Here is a 13003-nt window from a genome sequence, read left to right on the forward strand (position 1 = left end):
TTCCCATTTTGATCTCACCAGAAACCTGAGATATCATTCATGCGGGATGGCTTCGAAGGGTATAAGCTGGGAAAAGGGAAGGGAGCAGACGGAGGAAGGGCAAAGGGAAGACCAGACTCCTTGGAAATTCATTCTCGGTGGGGAGGCAGAAGTGGGCTTGGACTTTGAGGGTGGACTAGAATTTCAGGAGACCTTTTGAGATGGAGGAGGTGGCTGGAACAAAGCCAGAGTCACCAACTGAAGGACGTGGTTGAGGCATGGTGAGCTCATGCTTTGACTAGTATGTGGGCAGTCTGAAACCGACTAAGCAGCATTGAGTGTCTTGGCCTTCCCATCCCCATATGGGGGTATCTACCACCTTCCCAGGGCCAAGGTCAAGGACTCCCATGTGATGGGGATTCTTCACCAACCGGAATTTGATTCTGGTGTGGCTTCTGGGAAGTACCTTATCAGCTTAGTTACATCTGTATTTGGGGGAGGGGCTAGGACTGGGGCTCAGAGCCTCCCAAGGGAGCAGTCAACAGAGGGTTAAGCCTCCCTCTTAAGGCTTGATTGTTATAGGGAGCCCGTTTGTTGGGGTTTACACAGCAAGGCAAGCGTTGCTATGGCAGAATTGCAGGCAACAAGTCTTATGATCGGGAACTTCCAGTTGTGTATATAACACGATGGCATTTATTAAAGCAAGATAAACTCAGCAGCAAAGGATCTGGCCTGAGCCATGAATTCTTCTCATCCTCGCATCTGAGCCATCACATTCCATTTGAATGAGGCCTATCAGCCCAAAGGTTTTCATTAAATAAGTCCATTTGCTGAAAATCTCTGAGAGAATCAACTGGGAGTTGCTCCCCACCCCCCCCCACCCCCCAACTTACCATGTTTTAAAAGACAAATGTGTAATGTGTGGTTCTGACTCGATATTTGCCAAGTACAAACAGATCTGCTGGGCTGGGCAATGAGTTCCCTCCACCACGAGATGCATTCAGGCCGAGGCTGGGGGACACCGGACTCTGATTGGGGGAGAAGGAGGTATTCCTAACAGACATTCTTTCTAAGTTCTAAGACCTCAGGGTTGTAGGAAGGATCCACCTGAACTTCCCCACCCTCAATCATTCTGTAACGTGTACCCATAGCGCCCATTTCCTCAGGGAAGGAGGGATGTTCACCGGGGTCCTGAGTGAGGGCAAGAACTTTGAGACCTGAGCTGAAATCCTAGTTCTATGATTAAGTGGGTAGGTAGCCATGGGCAAGTCGTTACACTTCTGTGCACCCTGTCATAAAACAGTGATAGCAGAGACAGCTAACACTTAGTGGCATTTAATATACACCAGGCACCATGGTAGGGACCTCATCTGGATGATATCATTTATTTTTTCGTAGAAATGCTATGGAGAAGTGTGAGCAACCGTACTTTACTCATTAAGAAACTGAGACACAAAGAGGTAAGGGAACTAGGGGATGGTGCAGCCAAGGTGTGAATGCAGGCTGTCTGCCTTTGGGCATCTTGATCTTGCTAGATAACAGTTGTCACCTCATCTACATCATGGAAGTTTTAGCAGGCCACCTTAGAAGGTGGGTATAAGAGAGCCTCTGTGAGAGCACAAACCATTAGTCTTGAAAATGTTGAGTAAGAGGCTGAATCTTAAGTGGTAACCTTTTCCCAACCTCGCTCAACTTTGTTCAAAAAGGTGCTTTCCTCTCCCCCAGCCTGTAGCCTCCCACCTTTCCTTCTTCCTCTCTGACTTGACCACCATCCCTCCTCACCTTTCCTCCATCTGTTCAAATATGGCTTTGGTGGAATTCAGGCTCAACAACGAAGGGCAAAACAACAGCCAAATTTAAAAGTACTTGTGCTTTTATTAAAAAAAAAAAATACAATCAGGTACTGTCCAGATGTGTTTTGGAAAGGGAGATCTCTTTAAAAATCCTTAGTTTTCATCATCATTATTATTATATTAATCATATTAATCATATCCTTAAAATCGAAACAGTATTGCTTTTCTGGTTTTTGCTGTATGAAATGTAAAAAAAATTGGGGACGGCCTCCAATGACACACACTGAATCGTTGCGGACAAAAATAATGATAATTAATTATACAGCTTTGTGTAAAATACAGCTGGTTCTAACACCGACTACCACTGTACAGCCTACCCCTCTCCCATTTCCAGAGCCACCCAAGAGAAGGACAACCACTGTGATGCTGTCACTGGAAAATTTTTTGCTGATTCAAACAACAAAACAGAAACCTGTGGAGATCATTGTCTTTGGTGCGAAGGAAATACTCGCAGGGTAGGTGAGGTGGGTGCTTCCGCCATTGGCCCCAATGATCCATGGTCAACTTTAACTTCTGACAAATACCCGGGTGTGGCTTGATGGTTGGACTGGTTGTGTTGAGACTTTGGTAAAATTTGCTTCTTTCTCTGGGCCCTACTCCTCTCTCACCCAGTTGTCCCTGGAACTTACGCCCGTTTGCGCCTGCCTTCAAGGTTTCGGAAATTGCTGGGTCTCAACTTCATCTCAGCAAACTGGATTGAATATTCGTGGCCCTTCCAGTGGAACCAGTTGACACCCTGTAAAAGAGAGGAGACCTCCAGATGGGTTTCCAATAGGCAAGGTGTTCATTGATCATTGCTGCTTAGTTGATGGAACAAAACGAGTTCTGTTTCAACCTGACCATGTGGTAATTCATAGCTGTCTCTTGCCTGTCTATTGGTCTGTGTAGCGAAAACTTAAAAGGAGTTGGCTGAATCTGACTCAGTTTTTAAAATTTTAGTCAGAAGTCACCGGCATTGGCATTGAGCTTTGAGCTGCCATTGTGAAACAAAATGGTGGCTGATGAGACTTCCCATGGGTAGGAATAGACGCTGGAGGAATTCAGGTCGTGATTGGAAGTTACAGAATTGAGTAGCTATATGCAGGGGAGTCTCTAATTCATGGGATTCTCATGGAGTATTTTAATAAGGGTTTGTATGGAATGGCAGAAAGAGCACAGGTGGAACACAAATTGTACAACCTGACATAGAGAGTTCAACCTCAACGCTCTTACTTACATATAGAGTTCAAGCTCAGGGCTCTTACTTGAGGCATAAGTGGTCTTAAACAAATCATCAAAACTTTCTGGGACTCAGTTTCACTATCTTTTTTTTTTTCCTCTTAGGGTCTGATAGTGCCAACTTTGAAAGGGTGCTATGAAAATTAAATGAACTTGTAAAGGAGTGATTATAGTACCGGGCACATTGCAGGTGCAAAGTAAATATTACCTCCCTAATCTCCACTAGGGAGAAATATCCTTGGAAATTTGGCCAAAGATTTTTCTTTCTCAAGAAAAGATTATATTTGTGTCTGGGCCTCCTAATTCCATGTTTGACTCTTCCATACAGTCTACAGATGGTAGAGTCTGCCCTCTTCCCACTAGGGGAGGGATGTCTGCTTCCGGGAGTGCTCCTGTGAGGCCACCACCGCATTCTCTGACTCCTCTTCTCTCTTTTTTTTTTTTTTTAAATTAAATTTACTTTTGTTTTTTTATTCTCAAGTTAGTTAACACACAGAGTAGTCTTGGCTTCAGGAGTAAAACCCAGTGATTCATCTCTTATGTGTGACACCCAGTGCTCATCCGAAGGGTGCCCTCCTTAATGCCCATCCCTCATTTAACACCCCCTACACCCCATCAACCCTCAAGTTTTTTCTCTGTATTTAAGAGTCTCTTATGGTTTGCCTCCCTCTCTGTTTTTACATTATTTTTCCTTCCCTTAGGTCACTCAGGGAAAGACAGATATCATCTGATTTCACTCATATGTGGAATTTTAGAAACTTAACAGATGACCCCTCTTCTCTTTAAGCTATGTAGGGCTGTGAGGGGACATGGAAAAGTTCATGGCTGGTACAATGAAGCAAAAAAAAAAAAAATTGAGACACTATGTGATTCTGAGTTTTTGGCATTCACTGTATCAGGCAGTGTCTGAATCTGACAGGGAGGTGACATTTGGGAAAGGCTGGCTCTCCCCATGGGCGAATGCGTCTGTGACTACCCAGTCATGGTAAAGCACTGCCGCCTGATAGCTTGGGCTTTGCGCTGCCCTTCCTCTGCCCTCCTGCTTCCCTCTTACAGAGGCGCAGAGCTGGAAATGAGCCCTCCTCATTCGATCCTGGAGACTGAGGCCACAGAGGAAGAGTGACATCACAGAGTCCACGCAGCTGCCAGAGCTGGGGCAGGACTCGCATGACTCCTTCGTGGCCCTTTTCCGTCAGCTCGTTCTTCTTCCAACAGTAGATGGGAAAGAAAGGTTTCCTTTTGGGCAGGCAGCTTTTGGGTTGCTTCCCCCCCCCCCCCGCCCCCAGAAGGATTTTGTATTGTCCTGGTGGTAGGGGACAAAGAAATAAAGGTGGTGGAAAAAGGCTCCTATGGAAGCATCCTTGAGGCAACATGAGAAGGTAGAAAGAGCACCCTGCTTTCACCCCTGCTTCACCTAGACAGCCTGCATTTTATCTGCTTTCCTTCTGGGCCACAGACCAAGGTTTTGTCTGAGGAGAACGTTCTGTGTTTGGAATCCACATGACTGGTGGTTGTCCCAGGATCTTCATGGGTTAACGTGGACTGCTTCTAGGATTTCACCTGACCCGCAGTGTCCCTGAGGTTTCTCCCTGCTGGGGACAGAGGTGCCACCATTTCCCGGAGGTTGCTGCCCCCTCCCAGTCTCAGCCAGAACTGAGGGGCTGGGGTGCCTGCCTGTCACCCCCAACCGGCTTCCCAAGCCCTGCCCCAGGCACTCGCGTTTTACTCACCTGACTGTGGTTGTTGTCCCCGTATCTCCCCATCAGGTTGACACGGTGACAGTTCTTGTACCAGAAAGCCCCCTTGTAGGACAGGGCACAGTTGGTAATGGCTGAGTCCGTGTCCTTGTCGTAGGTGGAGAAGGATCTGCCGTTGTGGTAAGCCATGGAGTCACCTGCAGAGAGAAAACAATGGATCTGAGGAATCCCAGCTGGAGTGTCCCTGTGGGCTCCGAAGGGCAGAACCAGGGTGGCCACTCAAAGGGCCTGGGGTGGCCTGGCCTTAAAACACTGGACCTGGGATTAGGGTCAAACACGGGGCTGGAGGGGACATGAGGGCTCACTCTGAGGGCTCGCTTCTCCTAGAAGCAGCATAAGGTGGTAGAAAGAAGGTTGTGGGTGGCTTTGGAGGGTCCAGCTTCAAGTCCTGTCCCTTTCATTCCCTGGTGTGATCATGCACATGTCAAGCCTCTTACTAAGCCTCAGTGTTCTCTTCTATAAAATGGAGCTAGCACATTGATTCTATCCACCTCAGGGTGCTGTTTGGACAATGGATATGAAGGTATATGCTGAATGGGTAGAGTAGTATGTATAATGGCTGTGATTGTTGTGACTTCTGTCACTGTTTTGTATTCCTTTACATAACGGAGCTCAGAGAGTAAGGTGAGAAACCCATGTTTAATAATGGTGCACTCCTCCCAGCAAATACAAGTAGTTATTGCCACCCTGGTAATCAAACCCTTTGCATATTAGAGGCCACCAAATAGTGTGTGTATCGTACAGTTATTTTTCACTATTTGTGGGGCCAGTGTTCCCTGATCCTTAGACAAGATGCCCATTTGTACGTAGCACTATCTAGGGATCCAGTTTGTCATTTAATATATTGCATTTTAGGGACATTTAAGTGCCATTTCTTTCTGTGTCCCTGTACTCCCAGCTCTGGCCAACACAGAGCACAAACATATCAAGACAGTGAAACATTTTACCCTGATATCTTGAAGCAAACTACAAAGGGTCTCGGAGGCCTTTTTAATGAGGAAGCTACCAGGAGCAGGTGGGTATGGTAGAAACAAGACGACCTCCTGTGGAGGGCCAGCTGGCACGAGAGGAGGTGGCTTTACCAGGGTCACCTTAGTGAAGGGGTTCTGGAAATGCAGGGAGAGATGGGTGGAGGTCGCATTCCTGCTGCTTAGTGGCTTTGCTTTGCCCAGTGACAATATCCTTCTTGCCTGAAGCCACTTCACTCAGAGAGACATTTATTGCCAGGTAATAAAAGGCCAGGAAGGAAAACAATTTTGGCCCATGGGCCTCTCTCCCTTCACTACCACCAGACTGATCTCAGAAGAGTTTGCTCTCTCCTTAGATCCAACCTGGCTCTCAGCAAATCTTTACCTGGAGACACTTCCCATTATGGATGTTTCCCCGCGGGGCTCAGAGAGGTTAGAAACAGCATAGCTCTGTCTTTTGTGTTTTCATAGATGTAACTGGATGCCACCCCAAAGCAGGTAAGGGTGCTACCGGGGGGTCCTGCCAGCAGACCCCATCCCTCCTTGTTACCAAGCACACTCGTCTGCAGCCAGGCCTGCCCCCCTGGGTCCACCTTCTACAAGCTGCTTCACCCCAGGTCAAATCACCCAACTTTTCCGGGCCTCAGTTTCTTCATCTGTGTAACAGCAACATCTTCCTGGAGGAGTTTCTGTGAGAACTGAGGAGGGGTGATGCATGTGGAATATCTGTAGAAGATGCTACCTAGTGGCCTGGATGCGTGTTGCTTCTTTAATTTCTCCTCTACCATAGAGCCAGAAAAACCATACCAAGGCCATTTCAAGTCCATGAAATCTTCAAGATCTGAGCTAGGTTTTGTACCAGAAAGGGAATGAAAGGGCCACTTGAAAGTCAGTGAGCTGGGGCGCCTGGGTAGCTCAGTTAGTTGGGTGACAAACTCTTGATTTTGGGTCAGGTCATGATTTCGAGGTTCGTAGGATCAAGTGCCATGTCGGGCTCTGTGCTGACAGTGCAGAGCCTGCTTGGAATTCTCTCTCCCTCTCTCTCTGCCCCTCCCCTACTTGCGTTCTCTCTCTCTCTCTCTCTCTCTCTCTCTCTCTCTCAAAATAAATAAACATTAAAAAAAAAAAAGGCAGTGAGCTTCTGGTCATGAAGGTGTGCAGGCTGAGGCTGGATGACCACGTGGCAAGGATGTCTTAGAAAAGATTCAAGCAGTTAGTGATGGAGAGGATTGTCTGCTACTCAGAGTGTGGTCTGCAGACCAGCAGCATCCCCAAACAGTGGCATCACCAGGGAAACTGTATGAAATGCAGAATCTTGGGGATGTCAGCCCCTGCACATTAACAGGGTCCCCTGGGGTCATATGTGCACAATAAATTTAGATGTACTGGATTAGATGAGTATTTAGGCCTCCAGGAGACTGTTTTTCTATCCACCTAAAACTGCTATCTAAAAATGGGTATGAAAAAGACATATTTTCTGATTCCCAACCTACTCTGCTCTGGTGACTAAAATATCTAGCCAGCTCTGTTCAGCTGCCGTTCTGGATTAGTACCTAATAAGGATTCAGGTATTTTGTTGATCTGATAAGTGGATGGATTAATGAAGTAAGGAGTGATGAGGAAATTAGCTAAAAACACAAGGAAGGCTTTTTATGGTTCCAGAGACCGGAAGTGTGGCTACCCCATACCTACCCGCGGTCCCGCTGTACCCCTCCACTTTCAGCTTGTAGCGAGTCTTGGCATCTCCCACGCTGAACCTGTCGTAGACGGCATAGGCGGTCTTCCCGTGGTCGCGCAGGTCCACCCGGAGCTCGTACTGCCCTTGGGCTGTGATTTTGTGTAGATTGTCCAGCCCTGTGGAGGACAGGCAAGGGTTACAGAGGCAGCATGAGTGACCGAGGCCATTGTTTCTACTCCATCCACCCCATAGGAGCAGCAAGTTAGGCTCTTGAAAGAGGCTGGTGTCACATAAACCTGGGCTTGCGGTTTGGTCCACTCCTCACTGGCACAACACCGGGCAAAATACAGGATGTTTCTGAGCCTTGGGTAAAATTGGGTTGACATCTTTGCCCTGCCAACTTCCTAGGGCATTGTGAAGATCAAAGTGGAGGTGCCTGGGTGGCTCCGTGGATGAAGAGTAGGACTCTTGATCTCGGCTCATGGTTTGTGAAATCAAGTCCTGCATCCCGCTCTGAGCGGACAGCGCGAAGCCTGCTTGGGATTCTATCTCTCCCTCTCTCTCTGCCCCTTCTCCCCTTCTCCCTCTCTCAAAATAAATAAATAAACATTTTTAAAAAGGATCAAAGGAGATAAGGTGGAGAAAGCACCTTTTCAACTCCCAAGCTTCTTGCAAGAGAGAGGCAATGGTTGCCAGCCGGACAGACATGCTGGGGCCCTGGGCACCAGAGTGCGGAACAGTGTCCTCTATGGGGAGATTGTCTGCAAGTGTGAGCTGCATGTGTGGATGGATGGACGGATGGATGGATGGACGGGTGGATGGATGATGGCATTGTGGTGTTGGGTCTGGGGGAATTTCAAGAGGCCGCTCAACTGCTTATTGGCTAGATTCCCGCGGGCACACAGCTTCATCTCTCTCTCCCACGCGCAAAGTGGGGATTTTGAACCTTGCATGAGTGCCACGAGGCTCAAGGGTAGACCAGAGTTTTATTTTATTTTGTTTATTTACTTATTTTGAGAGAGAGAGTGTGTGTGTGTGAGAGAGCACGAGTGGGGGAGGGGCGGAGAGAAAGGGAGAGAGAGAAAATCCCATGCAGGCTCCACATTCTGATCTGAGCCTGATGAAGGGCTTGATCTTATGACCGATCCTGAGATCATGACCTGAGCCAAAATCAAGAGTCAGACACTCACCTGACTGATCCACCCAGGTGCCTCAACCAGAGTTTTATTTTTAATGACCTAGAGAATTTAACGTCTTTTCCACTGAAGATTTGCAATTCTGCGTCTACTACCACAGCCACTGCTTCCTCCTAGCTTCCTTCTCTCCCATGGGTTGCTGTTAGGACAAATGACAAGGAGGGCAGAAATGGGCAGTTGGGACACCAACATGCAGGGCTGCATTACCAAGCCAGAATTCTTCTCTGCGGTCCCCAAACCCAGCAGCATAGGCTTTCCAGTTGCGATAGAAATCCTCACGTCCATTCTTGCGTCTCAGGAACACCTACAACATAACCAAGGAATTCAGGGTGCGCTTTAGCTATTGAAAGAAAGGGAAGGAATCTGAGAGGAAGAACATCAGACTGGAAAAAGCATCCATCCCCAGCTCTGTGCGAAACTAATTTGCTGTGTAACTCTGGGCAGGCCACCTCCACCTGAAAAACAGGGATTAAAAATACCACCTAGCTTTGGGTGATAACGATGTGTCAAGGCAGAGGTTCTAAATGCACCTTCTGGTGTAGGATGTTGCTGGTGGGGGAGGCCATGCACGTGGGGACAGGGGTATATGGGCACTCTCTTCACTCTATGCTCACTTTGGCTGTGAACCTAAAACTGCTCTGAAAAACAAAGTTTATGAATTAAAAAAAAATACTAACCAGCTCAAACAGTAATGGGATTGCAAATAATTCATGTGAAACTCTTAGCACAGTGCCTGGTGGTTAGCAAATGCTAATTAATCCACATGATAGGCTCCATGACCACCGTCATTCTTATGCATCACAGAGCTGTTTGAGGATCAGATGAGATAAATTACAAGAAAATTATTTTCTCGTTTTTTTTTAATCCTCCATTTCTTTCCCATTCCTTTGTTTAAGAGATAGTTCCTGAGTGTCTCTGTGTGACAGGCACTGTCTTGCAAAACCTCATGCACATTTGGTGTCTGAGTGCATGGGGAGGACCTCCCCCTCCCCCCTCCCATCCCTGCTGAGCCCTCTGCCCCCAAGCTCCGTGACAAGGACTCTGGAGCCTGTTTCGGTGATACTCACGATCCATCCACCCCCATCAGAGGTCATGTCACAGAAGACTTCCAGAGCCTGGGCCTTATCACCATTCAGATAAATGGTGTAGAGGCCAGAGGTCGTGTCTCCATTCAGCATTGCTTGGGAGCAGTCCCTGGGGAATGGGTACAGGAGTCCAACTGCAGGATAAGAAGGAAGAGTGGCCCTCTTAGAGAAGGAAGATTGGGTTAGGGGATTTCAAACTGCCCCTCTACTGTGTATTAGCTAGATGTCTATGAGTAAGCAACTTAACCTCTCTGTGGCTCTGTTCTCTCATGTTCAAGATAAGGATAAAACCCATTTGGTGGGGGTGCAATGAGGCTTTAGAGATTACGGATATAAGGGACCCATCTCAGTCTCTTATATTCATGGAAACCACCAATGATATCAGTGGGAGGAGAACTGAGCCCCTGTGAGGAGCGTGTATCGGGCTGACCTTGATCTACCTCAAGCAGCCAGGCAACACCTGAGGAAGACCCAGGTCCTGGCCAGATGGCTGGGTCTTAGGCACCCACAGGTGGCTCACTGTGGATCAGGACACTCTATTGGGGATCTAATAATGATGCATCCCAATCTCTTCAGAGGATTTGGAAGCCAAAGACAAGGATTCTAGTCCTGAACTTACACTTCCTTGTCTTGGGACACTGGAGAAGTCATTTAACTGCTCTGAGCCCGGGAGTCTTAGAGGGACCAAACAAGAATGTCTGGGGAATTTTCAAGTGATGCGATGCAAAAAGAATAAAACTTGATAGACATGGACAATTTTGGAGCTGTGCTTAGCAGGTGGGATGGAGAACTGAGGGTCACAGCAGTTCTTTTTTTCTGATCTGACCTCCTCCCTGTACTGCACCTTCATTGGAGGTTGTATCATTAGCTCTTTCCTTGTTTCTTTCCTGGCTCTGGTCTGGGAGCATCTTTAAAGCACATTCAAATTTCTGTGCTCCCAGTACCCGGCATGAGATCTGGCAAAGAGATGATAACTTTCAATTTTGCACCTCCCTCAGTAGATGTGTGCAGATTGACTTGTGGGGAGTGTGAAGGGCCAGAGGCAGCACCGGAATGCACTCTGTGTACCCCACATCCAGGCCTTTCCAAAGGCTGACTCCCCCCTCCCTCAGGAAGGCATGCTTCCTCTTAATTCACCAATGAAATGCCTTGCATGTTCTCTATCTGCCGAAGATAGCCAGTGTCTGCGGTGTAGGGATGGTTCTCTGGGCCTGGAACATCTGAGCCCAGATCAGACTCTAAGTCATGCTATAGCCTTGAGCAGGTCATTTTGTGTCTGGGAGCCTCTGCTACCCCAACAGAAAACTGGGCATGATAATCCTACCGTCTTGGTGGGAGGACTGCTTTTGATTTTGAATGTGGACAGGCTTTGTAAATGCTGACATGCTGAAGGAGAGAAAAAGGGACACAGCTTACGATGAGTTTTGACCATGGACCACACCCTGGGCTAGGAGATCAAGGTCCTTATGGGGAAGGGATGCTTATTGGTCCCATTGTATAGATGAAGAAGCTGAGGCTTATAAAATGACAGCAACTTTCCTAAATCACACACGAGCAAGTGGTGGAGATAGGGATTGAATATAGATGTCTCCCTACTGGCCCTCCTTCCTTTTCATAATGAGGTCCTTAACTTCCTGTACCCACATCCATCAGGCTTTCAGGTAGTAGCAAGGCATTGATCCTTTTAAGGGGTTTGATGGAAAAATTTTCTCAGAGTCAGAGGGGAAGAGGAGGGTTGGTCTAATCTCACAAAGTTTGACCTCAAGACTCAAATATACTCTGAGACTCTTACTTGTGGTAAAGATGGTCTGGACCAGCTTGCTCCTCAGGGGCCCATTCAATGCCTGGATCTTGGCTGTGTAGTGGGTGGATGGGCTCAGCTCTGCCAGGCTATAGGAGGTGGTTTCTGGACCTACAATGACTTCCTAAGGGCAGAAGAGAGAATATAATAGTTTTTGGCCGCATAAATCATCAGTGTACAGATGATACATTCATTCATTCACCCATCCATTCATTTCTTCATTCAGAAGAATCCACTGAGTCTCACTCTGTGTCAGGCTCCATGCTTACTTCTGGGACATCAGAAATGGGGAGACTGAGGCATGAAAAAAGGTGCTGAAGCCAGAGGGGGTGAGCAAATGAAAATAATATGAGAAGGTAATGATTTATCTCAAACACACTTGATTTTGGGTGGTGGAGTGGTGGAAGAAGTGGGAAAAGACCAGATGCCAAAGGGCCTTAAATGCCAAGCTGTGGAAATTGAAGTTTATCATGATAAGCTGCAGATTCCCAAAAGGGCTTTTGAACAAATGAATGATGTGGACCCAGCTTAATTTGGTAGCAAGGTGAATCACGCAAAGGGCAAAAGGTTTAGAGACCATTTATACCAGTGGCCCCTAATATGACACTTTTTCATCCTCCTCTAGGAAACTTTAAAATAATATAACACCTGGGCTCCATCCCAGACTGACTGCGCCATAAGAGCCAGAAGTGGGGCTCTGCCAGGTGCATATTTAAGAAGCTCCTCAGATGATTCTCATGCAGTCAGTCTGGGGATCTCTTGAGTCAGGGGATGACTGCAGTAGTTCAGTAGGCATGGTACAATGAAAGTCTGAGCTGAGCTGGCATGTCTCTTTCCCAGGACAGAACTGTCCAGGAGAGGTGTACATGTGCCTCTGCTGTCAGACGTCTCCTAACTACCCCTGTAGGTTGTGATTTTGCTTACTGGGCTGCTGTCCAGAGGATATTAATTTCAGCTTTCAAGAGATCTTCTTCCTTTTCAAATCCTCTTTCTAGCTTCCAATGCCTGAGAATTCACCTTTTAGCAGATGACTTTGGTGTCTGGAATTGAAATTCAACCTACAACCTTCAACCTACGCTTCTGGCAAACCAAACTCATCAGTGCTGTCTACAACCTGCAAATACAGCCAACAAGGTATAGGCAAAAATGAGGCAGTGTGGAGGTGCCTGGAAGGTTCTCTCGCACCGTCGGACCAGGAAGGTGAGGTTATCCTGATTCTTCCAGATGGAGGGTGGGGGCTGAATTTCAAAGGAGCTGCAAGACTTGCTCTCTCCCCATGATTTGTTGGTGGCAGAAGGACGGTCTTACATTCTGTCTCCCAACATCCTGCCCAGGACTCTTTCCTCCTTCACCAGGTTGATTTTCTTGGGTGAAACATACAAACTCAGGGATTGGACATGCAGCAAAGTAAGTCAGTAAGTGGACACTAGTGACCTGGTGACCTTTGTGTGGTCCCCAGGTCTGGTCC

At 47.4% G+C, this 13003-nt stretch overlaps 1 protein-coding gene across 5 annotated transcripts in view; it reads right to left on the minus strand.

Annotated features, from left to right (window-relative positions):
- Positions 1-1834: 1834 nt before the first annotated feature.
- The window catches only part of TNC (tenascin C), a 95523-nt gene continuing 84354 nt past the window's right edge, over positions 1835-13003 (minus strand). For all 5 annotated transcript variants that reach the window (XM_043565858.1, XM_043565857.1, XM_043565859.1 and 2 more), the window contains 6 exons: positions 11527-11659; positions 9717-9868; positions 8857-8953; positions 7468-7629; positions 4781-4944; positions 1835-2568 (listed from right to left, as the gene is read on the minus strand). In XM_043565858.1, coding sequence (XP_043421793.1) covers positions 2458-2568; positions 4781-4944; positions 7468-7629; positions 8857-8953; positions 9717-9868; positions 11527-11659 — 819 coding nt within the window. In that variant the 3' untranslated portion in view covers positions 1835-2457. The remainder of the gene's footprint in view (positions 2569-4780; positions 4945-7467; positions 7630-8856; positions 8954-9716; positions 9869-11526; positions 11660-13003) is intronic.

The sequence above is a fragment of the Prionailurus bengalensis genome, chromosome D4 (assembly GCF_016509475.1).
Source record: "Prionailurus bengalensis isolate Pbe53 chromosome D4, Fcat_Pben_1.1_paternal_pri, whole genome shotgun sequence".
NCBI lineage: Eukaryota > Metazoa > Chordata > Mammalia > Carnivora > Felidae > Prionailurus > Prionailurus bengalensis.